Source organism: Aphis gossypii, chromosome X, assembly GCF_020184175.1.
Source record: "Aphis gossypii isolate Hap1 chromosome X, ASM2018417v2, whole genome shotgun sequence".
NCBI classification, from domain to species: domain Eukaryota; kingdom Metazoa; phylum Arthropoda; class Insecta; order Hemiptera; family Aphididae; genus Aphis; species Aphis gossypii.
In genome coordinates, this window is record NC_065533.1 from 28,271,577 (window position 1) to 28,291,079 (window position 19,503).

Here is a 19,503-nt window from a genome sequence, read left to right on the forward strand (position 1 = left end):
CTTTGATCTTTCTACCCAATGTATACTCAAATATTGTCCACTTATTTTTCACTTTAAATACGAATACGATTTATTCGAAATATATACATATATTTTAAATGCTTCACTAAATAATTGTAGTGAACATCATTTTCATGTTATTTGCTAAACAGCCACTTCCACTGAAATATCATATCATCGAATTCCCACTATATTCGATAAACAAACACTTTTTTCCATTTTAAATTATGTAGTATAATCGTATACTATATTATATCGCATCAAATTCGTTATTAAGTAAATATTAATTTATATTTATGTGACGTATTCGTATGACTTACCGTGTCCAAAGGTTGTTGTTGCGGCGGCGGTGGCGGCGGTAATGAAAATTCACTGCTTGCGTTATCGGCTGCCTCTGAATTTTCAGCTTCACGATCTTTTAGCGAGCTTATTAAGGAGGCATTGCTATTACGCTTGAAGCCTCTGTTTCTGACAATAGCCGCTGTCTTCTCCACAGCCTGTTCACATATCCGGTTCACAGCCTCTCGCACGCTGTGTATCATCGTCAAACGATATTCAGTCTCCAATTCCGGTACCTGGTCTTTTGAATCGTCTGAGTTAATCTTTTCGGCATCTCCATCGGCATTTTCCTTGTTCTTACAGATCTCTTCGACGTGTTGTTCATTTTTTTGATCTTTTATTAACATGTTTTCTAGCTCTTTTTTGGCTTTTACGTCTGATTGGACGTCTTCATCAGATTCTTTGTTCTTGTCGGCCGTTTGTGTTGAGTTTGGTTTTTCAGTCATGTCGGCTGTATGTGTTACGTTCGGTTTTTCAATGGTATCGGCAGTATGTGTAGCGTTCGGTTTTTCAATCATGTCGGCTGCATGTGTTGCATTCGGTTTTTCAGTGATATCGGCTGTATGTATTGCGTTAAGTTTTTCAGTCATGTCTGATTCATTATCTGTGAGTGATTTAACTACTACGTCCATCTTGTGGTTTTCTTCTGGTTTGTCTTCTGGTTTATCGTTCATATCGGTTTTCTTAGATCCATCAGATATGTTGTGTACATCCGCTTGTACTACTATCTTCGTCGGTTCCACAGAGATCGGTACCATTATAGCTACCTGCTCCTTATCGTCGCGTTTGTCAGGTTTCGATGAATTTTCCTCAGTGCCGTTATCATAAGGCAACGATGATCCTCTAAGAACACCTTGCTGTCTATCACCCATCCCTTCATCTGTAGTTGTACTCCGTGCTATTGGGTCCTTAGAAGGGAGACCTGTGGGAAGAGAAAAAAATACAATAATTAATCATCAAAACCATCACATAAACGTGTTTATAGTTTCAGTCAAACAAATGTAGAAAAAAAACATGAAGTTTGATGTCTACTTATTCATACAATTCAAACACAATAGCTATAGTTGATTTACTACAATACTATCATAATATCTAATATGTATATCTATTATTCTAATTATTGGAGTTTGAAATAAAAATACTATGAACTATTATGGTTTGTAGTATATGGATCGATTTTCTCGGCACTAATATATTATAAGTTAATTTCCATACGCCTACGCCGTTTTTTTTTTTTTAATATGTAACTTTCGATTAACGAGTAACACGTTAATATTATATACCTTTATATTTTATTGTTATATCTATACACAAGGTAAATATTAATAATCCTAGTGGAAATTCGATAGCAGTTTGATGGATTGAAACGTTTGATAATGTAGAAATTCGGGCTGTCTGTTTACTAAACGTCGAAGTAAATGTTTGTTAACATCGTAAACGATATTATCTAGCTTTTGATCTGTCTGGTTCCAATAACTAAAACCATGGTCTCACGAGAAGGTTTTTGTCTCACCTTTCCTTTTTAATATTTTATTCGTTTCACTATTTTGTCTGTCCCGTTTTATGCATATTTTGTTTTCTCAGTACAAATTTTCATTTCAATTTTAGTAATTTTATTGTGTATCTATTATTGTGTTGTAAGTTGTATTTAACCCATTTTATTATTAAAAAAAATCTGAGTTTGCATTTATATTACATTTTTTATTATTATTACTATTTATTTCCATAATAATACATTCTTAACTAATTATAAAATATAAAATTCTCTAGTCCTTCGGTTTTCGGTTAATGGTTTGAGATCTTGCTTAAATCGACGGCCGATTACATGACTTTTGATTCTTAATCACCCTTTTTGGTAAATATTATCGAACAGTCACAATATTTATGGGAACATATTTATACTTATAATTTACACATACAGTATAGATTATTTAATTATAAAATGAAAATAATTATGTATATGAACTCAGTTTTAAAATTATTGTTTTTTATCAGTCAGTTATTTTTTTATTACTAGCTATTTTGCAATACGGTAGATTTTATTCCATATTAAAAATATTATTATTATCATTAATATTTTTTTTTACACAAAATAAATTTAATTTATACAAACCCTCATTGACTTTATTTCACATTTTTTTCTTTTTAATCATTACCATGATATATAGAATATGAGACATATTATGAACTATTTTATGTTATAAACTTAATTCTGTGTCAAATTTAGAGACATGTTATCATGCGATTAAATTATTTTCAAACAATATTTAGCACGATTAGATTTTATTGATATTTTCATACTAAGTTTGAAAACGAAATACTCGTATTTATTAAGTTCAAATATTCATGTACCCACTTTTTGTGTTCATTTTTTCAGCTATTATTTTAATAACTATAAATAATGCGTTTTTAATTTAAATTTATTATTAAAAAAAATCTGAGTTTGCATTTATATTACGTTTTTTAGACTCACTTAAAGTTATGGGCCAATTAGACAAAACCAGTCAAATAAATAAAAACATCCGTACACTATATTATATTACAACTGATTGAAGTTACATTTTATATGAATACTGTTTATTATTACTGCAAATTGATATTAAAAATGTTACAATTTTTGTCTGTTTTCATAATGTTTATGTTTTAATCAAAATATTTGTATGTTATAATTTAAAAACTATTTGTAATTAAGTTATTATGACGACATGATAATACATTTGACTGAAACAAAAAAATGTATATTATTAAGACTCGTATTATGTATTCATATATTTTCATAAAATGATAAAATTGATGACAGGTGTTATTGTATGCTTTATTTAAAGGCATACTTGATTAGTGATGTGGTTGCTCAAACGTGCGTAATTGTATTTAGTCGTGAGAAAGTTTTACACCTGGGACTAACGAGTACTGCAGAGTAGTAGTACACAATAATATTAATACATATACTCATACTGATATGAATCACATATAATAATATGTAATACATCAAATTTTAATTGCATGATTTATAATAAGGTACTTCAGGCCAGTCATCTGAAATACCCAATGATCATCATATTAATTTAAATCCCATTGTATGTAAAAAATTATAATGTTAACATAAACATAAATTGATTGATTTTTTTACTTAAAGAATTGCACTGATTGTAATGTCAACAGCGTTAAAATTTTAGCCGTAAGCTCAAATATTTTCGAGACATGTTTTTTTTTATACAAAGCAAACCTAATATTACTATTTTAATCTCTTAACTGCATGTACCGATGATAAAATTATATCTATGACATCTTTGAAGTAGTTAATTAACTTAAACACTAAAAATTGTGATCGAGTAATTTTAATAATTGAAATAAAATTATTATGATTGAAAACTTTGAGTATTCTCATACTATAGTGATACATTAGTTTATAATGCACTAATCAATTAAAATTTAATTTGAGAATCATATTTTGTTATTTGACGTCCACTTAGTAATTAATAACTGCTAATTTCTTCACTGTTGTTGTTACTTTAACGATGAACATACACGATATTGTAATATTCTTACATGGTTGACGTGTGTAATATAGTATAATGCAAGCATATCTTGACGTTATTTAATAAATATAAATTTAATATGTATAGTATAAATATTTCAGGTTTCAATAACAACGAATAACACATCCATTATTAATAGGTCGTTGAATACAATATGTACTTGATTCGGTTGATCCTCAAACTCTCTATATGAGAGTAATATGTTACACTATAAAATAAAAATAATAAGTATAAATAAAGTATACTAAACGTCCAATACTTATCCTGCATAAAAAATGCAATGAAAAAAATATTGCATTTGATGCCCAAAGGTCTAAGTTTGGTATGCCTTCAATGACACAATTTGCAAAGACCCAGCCTGTTTCACTTAAGCTAGTAAATAAAAAATACCTCAAAAACATACTTGCACCACAACCCCATGTTATTTTAGCTTTTGCATTACTCAAAATCCCTAATGTTTAGTGGACCAAATGTTTAAACGGGTTATGACTACTATAAATTATTTATTTCACTCACTTATAAGTAGAAAATAAGTATATTTATTATGTATAGATGTATATCACATATACGTATATGAATATGTAAGTATATGAAATTCAGAATGTAGTCATTTATTTCTCTAGTTAATATACATACAATATTATACTAATGGATTATTGTTGTTATTATATATTATAATATTATGTACCTACATATTGTGCATAAAAATGTAGATTCAGCAATAAAAATTGTAAGTAGGTAGTAACTATTTATTATATATATAAATCTTGTATAATATTCTGGTTTTTTTAAAGGCTATCTTATAGTAAATTATTGATTAATGTTTACTCAAAGTTGTAAAACACTATTTCTATACAACAAGATTGGTTCAATTTAAATAATCTAAGAAATAATAATTTGTAATTAAATCAATTGTAATATCTAACCCAGAAAGTGATTAAGTATTTAATAGTATCTTAATTAAATCAAAAATTTGATGTTTTACATACCTATATAATATATATATATTATAAATATCGCTTATTGGACTTTGAGAACAGATCATTTGATTCTATTAATCAAATTAATGTCAAGAAGACAAAAAGACCTCTCATCTCAAAAAATGTAAAACTTAGTTAAATGAAAAATATTTATTGAGATTTTATAATTTTACTCTAAATGTAGGTAAAACATTTGATTTTTGATTTGAAAAAAAAAACACAAAAATAATATATTAAAAAATATTTTTGAGCAACACTTATTTGTTTTATTATTTGTACTCAAATTGACTAAAGTTCTATATATTATTTAGTTTTAGAGTTATTTATTTAAGATATGATAAAACCCTTAAAACCCTTAAATCATATATTTGAAAAATATAAAATATTAGAAATATATATATATTTTACTTTTCTTTCCATATTTTAAACTTCCATCATATCTAAATAGTTAATAACGAAAACATATTGTTAAAATGAATTTTTAATTGAAATTAAATACAATTCACGATTTTGTAGTTTTTAAATTATAATAAATTGGGAACTTTTACGTTTAAAGACCTTTATTACTCAAAAATATATTTTAATACCTATTGTTTATCTAAATCATTATTTTCTTTACAAATAGTAACGAAGTTTTTTTAGTATAATCTCTATGTTTTGACTAGCAGTTGAGACAGCAATAAAAAGTTAAAAATAACCTATCTAGAAATGTATAAGACAAATAATAATATAATGTAAAATATTTGAGGATTTTAGTTAAAATCTATTAAAAATTAATTTAACATAAAATACTACTCTATTCTATAGCTGTGTATCTTGGTTTTAGTTTACCTCGTTTTACCGAGAATCGGCATCGGTAAACCTCGCTTTGTGTACCAACTCAACCTAAGTGAGCAATCAGCTTGTGGTAAATATAGCGCTTAGTGTATTTTTTTAAGTGGTTAAATCTTTAAAATTTTTGTCGAAATTGGTTAAGTATAGTTTTTAAGCTTAAACTAATAAGCATAAGTGCATTGCTTATATTTCTATATTTGATTAATTAACTATAAATTTAATATTATTTTATTTATTTTGGTATTGTATAATGTATACATGTCTTGTATGTCGGTCACATCGTCGTCGTTGTTTATCTTTAATTTTTTTCGAAACGCTCTTTGTGGGAATTTCATTTGATATAAAAAAGCATCTTAAATAAAATAAAATATAATATATTTAATCAGAAGATAATTGTATAGTGGTAAATCAATTTTAAAACAGTGTATTAAACTCGTCACTGGTTGCCTGTTTTTTTTTTTTTTTTTACATTTATTTAGTCATGTTGTAAAACCAATTTCATAGTACGAAATATTTTATAATTATAATCAATATAAATTATTATTTTTTTACTTAATAATAACTAATAAATTAAGTGTATTTATATATTATATGAATATAAATAAATTTACCTTGTATAAATAACATAATAATATATTGTTTATAAATATCATTTTTTTCATTGAATTAAATGTCATAATCGAATTATGGCGTGATATTTATAAGTATATTAAAAGCTTTTATGCATTAAAAAATCATCAAATATACATTTATGAATCAAAAAAATTTAAAAATTTAATAAAAAAATTATATTTTTTTCTTTATTTTAATTTATTTTAATTATTTTACTTAATTCAATTTACTGACATATATTATATAGGTATCTAAACAATAATACAGCCAATACAGATATAATATTATTAACCTATTAATCATTAAGATACAAACTATTTTCTATACAAATGTATAGTTAGATAAAATTATTGATCATGGTTCGAAAAATATTAATTGAAGAGTTTGATTTTCGAAAAAATATGTCCTTTAAAACCGAAGATATCAAAATGCAAAAATGAACACTAAATATTTTGAGTATTTGATCATTTTAATCACATTCATTGTGAAATGTATTGTGTACTCACCGAGAATACGGTAATGTTAACCAGAAAAATATGCAAATGCATAAGTGTTTATTCTATTGATAAGCTAATCAGAATTACAGAACTTTTCTTACAAACAATGACATAAAAACACTTAATATTTGTAAATATGCTTATTAAAGATTATTTACTCAGCTCTATCTAGGGGGTTAAGTAAAATATGTTTACGGCCAACTTCTTCACCTTCTTCAGTCTAGACACGCATCGTGGTCTGCCAGTAACAATTGATATAAGGGTTGAAAACATAAGCTTTAAACATCCCAGAGTCTCAAAGAATCTATTGATATCAATTTTATTAAAATCTGTCAAATAGTTTCTCAGATAATACGTTAGTAAAAATCCTTTTTAAATTTATTTATGTAAAGTAAGTTTACTATGGTTTTTTTTTTTGAATATTTAAAAAAATGCTATTTCGGCATTATTCTTATAGAAGTTGGGTAGTATTTTTCAAAACTACTTAACGTAAGAATATTGTGAGATACAATGTTTTCATATGTACCCAGTGATTATATTATACAGAAATTAATAAGTTAATATTTAGTAACATTATAATATTATAATAATATTAATGTTGGTAGATTTATTTTGTCCCAAATACATAATTTGTTTTAGACACTGAGAAGGGCGAATAATATATTGGTTTTACATTGGTATATAATAATAATTATTATTATTACTATACACTTTAGTTTAATATGGTCCGTCATCATTTTTATAATACCATATTGAAAGTAATTTCTGGTAGTAATAATAATAATTAGTTGATTCTATGGGATATTAAAAAATACTAAAATTTAAATTACATTTTTAATAATTGGGAACTAACATAAAAAAATGTGAGAAAGTGGGAATATTAAATTTACAAAATACTAGTTTTTGATTTAATTAGTTTTCTTTTTCTTTTTTGTTGTAAATTAAAAAAAAAATAATCTATTTAACGCAATATTTTTCAAACGCTATCCTTCTAGCAGTTGAATAATTAGAAAATATATACTCACAATTTGTTTAAATCTTTTGAAGTTGAAATTATAAAACAAATTGCAATTTTCATTTAATATATTCTTAATAATTTAGTTCTTAACTGTAGGGATTTGAAACATTTATTTTTTGTTAAGTTTGTTAAGTTTATTTTCGGCTTTTATCTGATAACATTTTTAATTCTCAGTATTAATCCTTAAACATTTAATAATGGTTCCTAATAAGTTCTTTTATTTCTCTATAAGCGTTTGGGGTTTAATTAATTAAACGAAAAATAAATATTTTTTTCTTCGGTAGATATTATAATTTACAAACAATAATTGTCTTAGAGATTATTGAAACTTTTCAATGCGATATGTGAAAAACAATAACATATTATAATATTATGTATTATCATTATAGTATTTAATAACATTAAAATTAAATATTGCAGTAGCTTAATATATTATATGAAACATCTCACTAAATAAGGAAAATAATAATAATAATAATAACATAAATATAAAATGATATAAAAATGTATCATTTATAAATGCTGATTCATTCGTATCCTTTGCTTGCAATCGAATTCAATCGAATTGAAAATATTTAATACGATGATTTGTCTCTGAATTAAAATTTAACACATTCTAGAATAGGAACCTACTCAATACTCAATGACGTTCTACACTCAAACCCTTCAATACTGTAGACCGAGTTCTCAGGTATTTAAAATTATGAAATATCGGTGGCAAACTACGTATATTATTACTACGTTAGTATTACTGGACAAATCAAGGATATCAAGGATATAGTATCATAACAGTTTCGTCATTTGAAATGTTAAAATGTGATTTCAATAAAAAAGAGTATTGACAAGATTTAAGAACGAATAGGTACCTATAAGAAATATAATACCACTTGCCAGTTTGAATTGGCGAACGTTTCTCATACTTATGTACAATATACAGTATTTGTTTAGTATTATTTTTTTTACAATCATATTTGTATTCGACCACAAAAACGAATTTTGGTTTGTCACTACAACCCTGCTATGACATAAATGGACTCTTGACAACGAACAAATTATTAAATATTTATGGGACACGTTTTGAAGCGAATTCAACAGTATACACTTCAATTTCTTTATATTTAAATAATATTTACTGGTGTAATAGTTATTGCCATGGAAACTTGTGATTATTGTTAAAATATAACTTAGTACCTATAAAAATAAATATTTGTATAAATACCCGTAGATTTATACGGTGACGTGTTTGCATTGTACGAGTATTTGTACTTATGTAAGTACTTTTTATCTTATTTTATGTGTTAGGTGAAATACGATTATTTAGTATTGGACATCTGTAACTTCAAAATATTAAAACTCTAAATCAAATCTTTTGTGATGTAAATTTAATAATAAATAATCATTTAAAAAAAGCATTTTCGTTTTCAATTGATTAGCGAGTGATATATTATGTGTGTATATATATATATATATATATTTGTAATTATTGATGAGTTTTCAATTGTATAATAAAGTATGAACAAAAATATTTAACGTTACAGTAAATAGAATATATATTATATTATTATATTATATAATGCGGTTTACACAACACAACTGATGTTTTCCTAGTATCAAATAATATTTGATATTCACAGCGGTTATATTTTATACGTACAATATAACAAACCGAGTAAAAGTAAAATTAAATAATTGTTTTATTTTTTTAAGCGTCAAAATATAAAAATAAATAATTATTATCAATCGCTTAATTCTATGAAATGTACGTCAATCGAGTGCTAATAGTTAATCCGTGTTTTTATTTTATTGAAAGTTTGTTTGTAATATAGGTACGCACAAAGGTTACAAATATTGTTTTATTCAATATATAGGTATAGTTGTTATTGCAATATAATTTTTAGTTACATTTTAACGTTCCATATTTATTGGGTTTAATTGTTAAATGTTATCGTGCGAATGTTTATAAATATTATTCATTTTAAGCTTTTAAAATATTTAAAACACATAGTCCAATTAGGTTCATTTAAATATTCAGTAACATTATTTATTTTTAATATTAATTTTTTTTATTTTTTTTTTTTGGGCAAAATACGTACAAAATCCCACAACGAATACAGTTAATTTAACTTTGACTTAACTGTTTAGTTTTTCTTGTTTTTCTTTTACAAAATATATCAATGATATTACATAAAAATATGTAACAACTTCGGCCTTATAAAGTTTCATCTTGGGGTTGGGTAAACCCGACTTGAAGTGACCCGGGTTAACCGATCCGCATAACGTATCTTCCTTGCAGTGCACTTTTAGTATTGAGTTATCGTAAGCTATTATAAGTATTGAGTCATAGAAATGTAATTTTTTAGTACAATAATATTTTTGAACAGATATTTTATATAAAATTGTTATTTGTTTGACCAAATGGTCATTTAAAGCTTTTCAATTATTACAACGTCTGATAATCGTCTCTAAGAATATCATAAAATATAATATTTGTTTTTTTTTTTATATATATATAACTCAAAAACTATATGTATGAACATACCTGACATTATTTGGGTAGTAAGAAAAATAATAATCGTATCAATATGTACTAACTTAATTATTCCTATGATCAGAGCGATAATTATAATGATATGATATTATTTAATTTTCATCAGTTTCAAAATGCGCGATTCGAAATACTTACTCTAGGCCACGCAGAACAATTAAAATCAATAACAAAAAATAGTACCTATTAATAATAATAAAAATAATAACAACAAAATGTTGGTTATTAAAATTTACGCCAACGGTGTATGCTGTATACTTAAAAACAAAATAATCACTCATAAAGTTTAACGATAGGTATACCAATAACGTTCTTCTCGTCTCGTCGAACACACCTGAAACGCGTGTCAAGCCAGACGAGGAGCGTAGCACGAGGCGGTAAAACGATATTATATTTTGATATTGTCGCTGCGACGACGATTTCGACGGCGGCAGCAGATCATCGAGACAAATAATATTATCATATCTGTCGGCGATCCTGTACGTATATATAGCAGGCACATCACAATAATAAACGGTTGCACCCGTTTGCCTCCTTGATTGTGGCGGTGCAGAGTTAAAAATTTGACGAAATGTCATACGACTATCGCATAAAAACAACGATAAAAACAATAACAAACACGTATGATGCGGGTGGGGGTTGAGTCTTCGTTTCCGCGTTTCTGCAGTTCCGGTGTTGCCGCTGCCCCCGACCCGCGCTCTCTCACAGGTTCACCGGGCTCCACGAAATCGAGGCTTCGTACTGCATCTCTTTTCTCACGTACGCAGTGCACCACGGCGGCGTGTACAGCGTGTTCAAGCCCCTCTCTCGGTACTTGCTGTCGGCCAGGATCCCCGACATCCGGTCCAACATTGTCCGGTCCCAGCACACGCTCCGCGAGCGACCCCTCTGCCTCGGCCAGCCGGTCCGGCTCATCGTCCGCACCCGGAACACCATGTTCGGCGGTTTGCTCGTGTACTTCATGGTCGTGTCTGGGTCGAACACCTTCAGCACGGCCACTTGGAGGCCGTCCACCGTCGGTTGGGCCACGCACACCCAGTACAGCCGGCCGCCGTCCCGGATGTTCCTGGTCAGGTACGCGCGTCGCATGGACCCTTGCAGCCCGAACGACAGGTCCGGCATCCGGAACTCGTTTGCCTGCGATCACCACACACGCCAATGTTCAACGAAATTCTTACCGAACGCTTTGCGATATGTTAAATTAGGAGGTACCTACGTTATAAAATCGTGTGACGATATCGAGCGGTGGGTGCTCTTTTTTTAGGCTCACCTAAATACCGTCATCGTTAATGTTATATTGACTACCTAGTGTAGGTACTTGTTAAAGATTTTCGATGTATCGATTTTTCAATGACGAGTGTTTTGGTTTTTGTGTCTGTGTGTACCCGATGAGTTGCCGATAAAATGCTTCGACTTTCACTTTGAGGGTGGTTTTTGATAGCAAATTAGATTAAGTACGTACTTTAAAGAGATAACAATAAAAAAAATGTACGAATTCTCTTTGTTCGATCAGACAGAAAATTAAGAAAAACGCTTTTCATCGTGTACAATGGGTTATTGAATTTAAATTTGATAGGATCTATTATGGCGATTTACTTGATAACAAGTTGTACTCGACACCTTATGTATAGAAGAGCGGTACCTTCTGCCCACCATCTACCTTTTTTATTGCTATGTAATATTGTACACGTGTCTTTGTTAAATAATATTTTTTTTCCCGAAAAAAAGAGTATAGTAGGCGGTATACGTATAGATCATATTAAATTTAGTTATTGTAACAAATAATATCCAAACATTGAAAATATATTAAAAAATTAAAATTAAAAATATAACATATAATATGCATACACTTAAGTGAATAAAATATACATTATGACGTATTAAACTCAAAAAAAAAGATTTAAAATACTAATACAAATATTTGACATTGAATGTTTTTTTAAGAAATATTGAACATTAATATGAAATTATTTGAAAATTTTATAGTTTTTTTAAATTTTACCAAATATTTTACAAGACTGTTATGTACATAAAAATGTATTTTGTATTTCCATAATATAATGATAAAATAACAAAAACATTTTCTTATAAAAGTCAATGAATAAATACAATAATTTACATTTTTATAGTTGCACAACAATAAATTGTCAGTATCCACTGTGGCCTCTAATTGAAACGGAGTCTTGGGGGATAGTATAAAATACTGAAATGCTTATTTTTTGACGCGTTAATTTTTTCCATTGTGCACGTGAATAATATAAACCCAAAAAAAAAAAAATAAAAGCTGCAACTGAATTCAAGACGTTCCAACGACCGTTCTATGATTTTTCTAAATTTCCATACGATTTCGATCGACTTACAATCGTTGTCGTTCGTTAAAGATTTTAAACGGGCATTTAAAAATTACACAAATCGCTTGTGTTGTGGGCCTAGTCTAGGTGCTTTCGAAGATCCGACGTCCCGGAAATTAATGTCGCAAATGTTTAAAAAGTAATAGCTACCTACGTATTATCGTGTATAATACAGATGTACCCTCGCATTGGTGCACCGACCACCGACCGAATTCGTCACACGATTGAGTTATGGGTATCGCGCCGCCTAAACGCAATGGGGTTAACCACGACCGCGGTATGACCGCGATCGCGACACACATACACACACACACACACACACACATCGTGTACGTTACCATCAAGTCGTAGGCGGAGAACTGGTGTTCGGCGGCCACGTGCTGGAACACGTCGTCGTAGCCGCCCGACCACGGGCAGTAGGCCACCATGCACCGGACGTGCGGGGCGTGCGGGCACAGCGACTCGTGCGCGGCGGCCGACAGCACGTACACCAGGACGGGACATCCGTTCGGCCGGTAAGCGCACGTCACCTTTATGGCGGACATGCACTCTTGCAGCTTGCGGGCCGAGGCCGGAACCGGCGGCCGGGACGTGCCGTACGCAAACTCCCAGAACGGGTCCTGCGCCGCCCCGGCCGGCGCGCCGTCGCCGCCGTCCTCGTCCGGGCGGGCGGGCGGCGACCGGCACAGCGGACACTTGGGCGGCGTCTTCGGGTGCAGCCTGTTCATCGTGTACGAGCAGTCGTCGCACAGCCCGTGCCCGTTGTCGCAGCACGTCGACATGGCGCCGGACAGTTCCTTGCACACCGGACACTCGAGCGCGCGGCGCACCGCGTCCGACAGCTGTTGGATTTCGTCCGGTTGCGCCGCGGCCGCGGCCGGCTTGGACGACGGGGCCGCGCCGTCGCCGCCGGAACGTCCGGTGCCGTCGGGCGGCACCGGAAACCAGGACTTCCACCAACAGGGGTAACTCGGCTGGTTAGACCGTCCGTCCATTTCGTCGCCGTCCATTTCGCCGTAGTCGTCGTCGTCGTCGTCGTCGTCGCAGTCGTCGTATTCAGCTCGATCGTTGTCTCGCGGAAGTCTCGCACGGACGCGGAGAGGATCGCTATTATAATATCGTTTTTTTTTTTTGTTTCTTTCGTTTTCTCGTCTGATCAATCGATATCGAATATATATGTATATATTTTGTACGGCTCGCCGACAATCGGTCGAGCCGAATGTTTGTTTTCACACGTCGGTCCGACTGCGCGTTCGCTGTTGCCCGGCACACCGCTGCCTTGACGACCGCGCGAGTGTTTGGCCGCGGCGGCGCCGTAGCGGTCGGCAAGCCGACCGGCCGGTCGCGTATGACCGCGCGCGCCTAAGGTTATTATCGACTTGAGCGGTGAGTAGTGGGGGTGACTCGGAAAAGCGGAAAAAGAATAATAATTAAACCCATCGTGTAGGGAAACGAAAACCGACCGCGCGAAAATCTACCGAGTAAACGAGACACACTGTTATAATATCATAATGATAATAATATATATATATATACGATAACGATTTTTCATATACGAATACAATTATATATGTATATTCCGTGTACGTTTTACGAAAATTTTTGAGATTTATCTCTGAACTGGTACCAAATATTGTGGTAAATATTATCGAAAACGGCAACGTCGATTAAAAATGTAAATCCAGCGTTCTCGTTGTTTTTACTGAAAATTCCGTTCTCAATACCTATTGTATTTAACCGAATATTTGGCTATAATATTTGGTCTAGTGGCAATCCGAGTGCGTATATTAGTTTTTACCATAATTTCGTACAAAACTTGGCGACTATAACTTGTCGACCAGCAACAACATTATAGACGCGTGGTACCTTTTTTCAATTATTTCTAATAAATACATGTATATTATGGTAAAAATCTAATATTTTTGAATTTCGTTTAAATTTTCTATTATTAAACGATTGACGATGACACACTTAAAAAGATTAAATATTTATGAGTTATTATGTATTATAAAATAAACAACGTCTTCGAGGCTCGCTGTATGTCGTTGTTTTACCATATAATATATAAGATACTCCGCCGATGTAAAAACACGGTGACGTGTCTTATTTGTCTATGTTTTAAATTCAGTCGTTTTTTTTTTTTTTATTCGGTATTATCATAATTGCTATTCGTTACCCCTAACGAGCATGCGATGTTCGTCGTCACTGCCGAAATTCGACCGTTTATCTATTTTATTATTACGATATACGGCGCCACTCTCGTTATTATACGCACCTATAGATAATATATGTGTATATATATTATATATATAATACAAATATATACACGCCGCCGTTATCCATAAAGTTGAGCGTAATTTCCTCGAACGATTTTCGCACGAACGATTTGCATTCTAATGCTACGTCGATTCTATACACCGTTTCGGTTGGTTGCTAACATCGTTTTTTTTTTTTAAATATTATTTTTCACAGTGTTACTACAGATATTCATACAATATTATATATTTATATGGTTATTCGATATAACGTTATGTGATCCAAGTACACCCCGAAATATTATTCTGCGCGAGTTTGCAAAAGGGATGAGTCAAACGTCTACACACTGCTGCAGTTGTACAACTACACAATAATAATAAATATATAATGTCTGTCATAGAATTGTTTGATTGCAGGATAACGGTTGTACGAGAAATTATAATAAGTGCGATACACGAAGGTAATTAATATTTTATAAAGACATAAACTTTATTGAATTAACAACGACATTCTCACTTGACTTTAAAAAGTAATATTTTCTTGACAAAAAAATTTGTTTGCCAATTTGTTGTTAGAAACTCGTAAACGAAAAACAACACTAGGCAATTTAATATTTTGTAATTTGAAAAACTGGCATTCATAGTTTTATTATATAAAACCATAAAACTCCAACAGCAGTAACTAGTAGGTAAACTACTATAACTTTATACCAACCGAAATAATCCAACAAAATATAAATAACTTTTGGAAGGATCAATAACGGTGTTTTGGGAGTTTGTGATTTGCACCAAAACAGTAATATCTATATGTACTCGAATTCGATTATTTCATACCTTATATATATTATTTTTATTTTTAACTGACTAATTTTGTTTACACGGGTCTTTTAAAAGTAAATAAGATGTACAAGTATGCTAAAGTAGTTCTTTTTTTTTATATTCGTATCATAACAATAAATTATTTTGCCGAAAATAATTGCATTTATTTTAATACAGCTAATATTATTATATAGAATGTAATATAATATGTGATGTGTCAATGTAACTTCAATTTGTTTTTTAATTTATATTCTATTGTTATATTGTATGCGTTTCATTTCTTATTGTTATTATAGGTAGTTGTAAGTCAATACTGACATACCGTTGAGCGTGTGAATAGAGGTTAGTAAAATACAAGTAAACGCTCAGAATTTGAAATGAAATATTCTGTGTTATTAGCTTCTCACATATTTCAATATTTTCTACTTTGCTAACATGCATACTATCGACATGCATAATCGATTTGCATTTTGGTGAAAATATTACAATTCATATTGTCTACAACTTGAGATGGTGCAAACCTACCCTGATCTCTATTTTGATGCAAATGACAAATGCAATTCGAAAATGTTGGTGCAAATGACATATTTTGTATGTATTCGGGGACAATTTTGGTGCAAATTGACTACAGCCGGTGTTTTTGGGTCTACGTGAGGATGACATATATCTAGTGCGTATGAGGAAAATAGGGACAACTATCCTTCAGACCCACTTTTGTTGGTATTATATATGGTCCATCGACGTGAGCTTCGATATTTTTTTTTTTTTTGTATATTCGTATAGGTATCTCTCGTTACGACTTCGGAATATTATGTACGTGTCCTATCTACCTACAGCATGAATTTTTGTTTCCGAACAACCGCAGTGCGTTTGTTGTTAAATATATCAATGTGCCACGAATAAAGTATGGGTAGTATTTTTTGGCATCCTTGTCCCACAAAAATAGACAAACCAAATTTTAATTCATCGACACATACTAACTACACTATGCAAACCTTAATGGTATTATTGTCGAAAAATGTCTGACACATATTATATAATAATATATAGTTATATCGATGAAACAAGATAAATAATTGATCTGACATCATAACTAGTATGACCCTAACTGTACGCTATTGTCTTGTGTCAAATCAATTTTAATTATGGATATGTATATTTTTATAATACCCCGACCCGTCTTGCGTACTTTCTGGGTATATAAATGTACATGTGTGTGTGTGCGTGTGTCAATATGTTATGATAAAGATACCCATTTTTTTTTAATTTTATTACTTTTAAACGGACCATTTAGCAAACGTCAACACTATATATTATTATTATTATTAACTTGTTTTGGAATGTATTGCAGTTCAATAAAAAAAAAAAAAAAAAACACATTTAAATTCAATTGTATTATGAGCGTTAAGTGAAAAGAAATTACACTTAAGACACACTTAAACAATATTATATTGAATGATAATAATTAGTTATTCGATTTACATTTTATTTTATACGTATATGAGCAACACACACATTCAAATTGGCTTAATTAGCTATATTGTTTTGTCATTATCGTGGTTTACAAATTATAATACATATCTATTATAGGGGATTTGGTACTGTTATTCCGTCATCAAGTTTTTTTTTTTTTATGTTTAGCGGAAATAAAAATCAATTCATTGCTGATGCTTAACACGTAATGCGTAATATAAATTCCGTGTAAGTACTTACACCGTAGTATTGTATCACGGTTAATCGATATTGTAATAATGGCGTTACGGTGAGCGTTTTGTACAACCGAGAAACAATTGAAATATTATCTGTCATATGTCCAACCATCACCGTAGATATTATATAAAGCCAAAGGCTGTAAATTTTCGACACGCCTAAGCGTTATGCGCGCATATACTGATGACTGAGCTTAATATAACAATAATGATAATCCGTCCGAACAACAATGTCGTCGTGAGGTAGGTGGAAAAAAGGAGAAAACTATTATTTACGGCCATTGTATTTATGCAAACCACGTTGAACTGTTTCAATAACTTATTGTACGCGTCATCAATAAGCTAGTTTTTGGCGAAATTTCTATTTTCATTCTACAAGTAATGCAATAAATTATACACACATATTATTATATTATATTCGCTGCAGAAAGTGTAACCGACGGATTTCAAATTTCAAATTTCGTATTCAATTCGTAATAAACGATTACGATAGTCGGCGTGAGAGAATAATCTCAATTGGCGTAGAACTGTTTGAAAACGTCAAACGGAGAGCTTTGCAAGTTTGCAGTGTTTCGCACTCGTCACGTTTCTCGGTGAACGTAACATAATATTATATTATTATACATTCTAATCACTCGCGCGAATAGAATATCACAACTCGTACATTATGACACATCGGACTCGGTATACTAATTATAGTATAGCTGGTAATCTCCGACTTTTGGTAATACCCGTGTTCCAGACATATATTAATTGGCGCGCTCGTGCAATAGAACAATAATTCTATTGCACACTGTAAACGCGCTGTAGCAGGCATATTATACTTCATACTTACTTTTGGACTTGGCTGGCGGGCATTTTTCGAACACCGGCATTTTGGCCATCCACCCCGCGATGATTTCGTATTCGTCGTCTTCGGCCGACTTTTTGTCCCGTCTGGATAGGTCGTTTGACTGCCGGACAAACGGTTTCCGGTACGACGAGTCGAACGTCGAGCTTCCGGCCGCCATGCGCGACCGATATCCGTGTCTATCTGACGACGGCGGCTGTACCTTCACGGTCTTGAACCGATCGTCGTGGCCCAGAGCGTTGGGCTTCATCTCCATCGCGTGTATGACCGGCAACGGGATGTGCTGATCGCGGCTCGACCGCTGAGCCTTCGGGAACAGATTGGCTTTCGGCGGCGTCGGCCGGCACTGGTCGGCCGGTTCGCAGTCCAACACCTCGATCACGCCCACCGGTATCCGGTCCAGGTCAGTCTCCTCGCCGGACCCTTCGGCCATCATCGGCCATCTGCCGGCGACGGCGAACGTCTCCGCCGCCGGACCCGTGGCTCCCCAGCCGTCCCGGTGGTTGCTGCAATGCAGGGCCTGCATTCGTTCCGCTTCCTCCCACTCGCACTGATCTGCCGGTTCAGCCAGCGGTTCGGCCGTGGAGCTCAACACCGCTATAGTTCCGGTCTCGCAGGCCAGCTTCCTCACGGCCGTTGCCTTGACGTACCGCGATTCCAGAACGGGTTGCGACACAGACCCGATGAGTGGCGGTCGCTGTCCCAGATGCGGCGACGACGACGCCGAGTGCGACGGAGACGACGTCCGGTACCGGTGCCGCCTGTTGGCTGGCGACGCGTCCGCCGACCTGCACTTGGCCTTCTTTTTGAGCGTGGCCATCGAGCGGGGGGCCAAAACGTGTCGGTGTTTAACCGGCTCCTGGAAGTCCCGCATCGCGTAACTGTCGAAGTCGTCGCACTTGTTGGGGATGTAGTCGTCGTCGTCCATGTCGCGGTCGTCGAAGTCGTCTTCCAAGTCGCTGTGCACGCGGTCGTCCGCCACTGATATTCCGGTGTTGTAAGATCTTTTCGGTTCCCGTGCGACGGGCATGGTCTCGAACATCGGCATTTCAAATCCATTTTCCGGCGACGGACTCCTCGACCTTGAAGCTGAAACAAAACGGGAATTAATTATACGGTTCCGCGAACAAATGCAGTTCGCGTAGTGACGATCGT

General features: G+C 32.6%; 2 protein-coding genes across 4 annotated transcripts in view; both read right to left on the reverse strand.

The window, feature by feature from the left end:
- LOC114130554 (uncharacterized) overlaps positions 1-19,503 on the reverse strand; it is a 139,507-nt gene that overhangs the window by 26,858 nt on the left and 93,146 nt on the right. For all 3 annotated transcript variants that reach the window (XM_050208053.1, XM_050208054.1, XM_050208055.1), the window contains exons 2-3: positions 18,334-19,437; positions 321-1,261 (exon numbers count right to left, since the gene is read on the reverse strand). In XM_050208053.1, coding sequence (XP_050064010.1) covers positions 321-1,261; positions 18,334-19,437 — 2,045 coding nt within the window. The remainder of the gene's footprint in view (positions 1-320; positions 1,262-18,333; positions 19,438-19,503) is intronic.
- On the reverse strand, positions 10,581-13,996 carry LOC126552914 (uncharacterized). Its single transcript, XM_050208056.1, has 2 exons — positions 13,054-13,996; positions 10,581-11,501 (listed from the first exon to the last, which is right to left on the reverse strand). The coding sequence occupies exons 1-2, from the start codon at positions 13,723-13,725 to the stop codon at positions 11,067-11,069; spliced, it is 1,107 nt and encodes a 368-aa protein (XP_050064013.1). The 5' UTR covers positions 13,726-13,996; the 3' UTR covers positions 10,581-11,066.

Excerpts from the sequence above, each read along its gene's own strand:
- LOC126552914 (XM_050208056.1), bottom strand. The coding sequence starts at position 13,725 with ATGGACGGCGACGAAATGGACGGACGGTCTAACCAGCCGAGTTACCCC. Across the intron at positions 11,502-13,053 it reads TCTCCGCCTACGACTTGATG|GCAAACGAGTTCCGGATGCC; the intron begins GTAACGTACACG and ends TGGTGATCGCAG.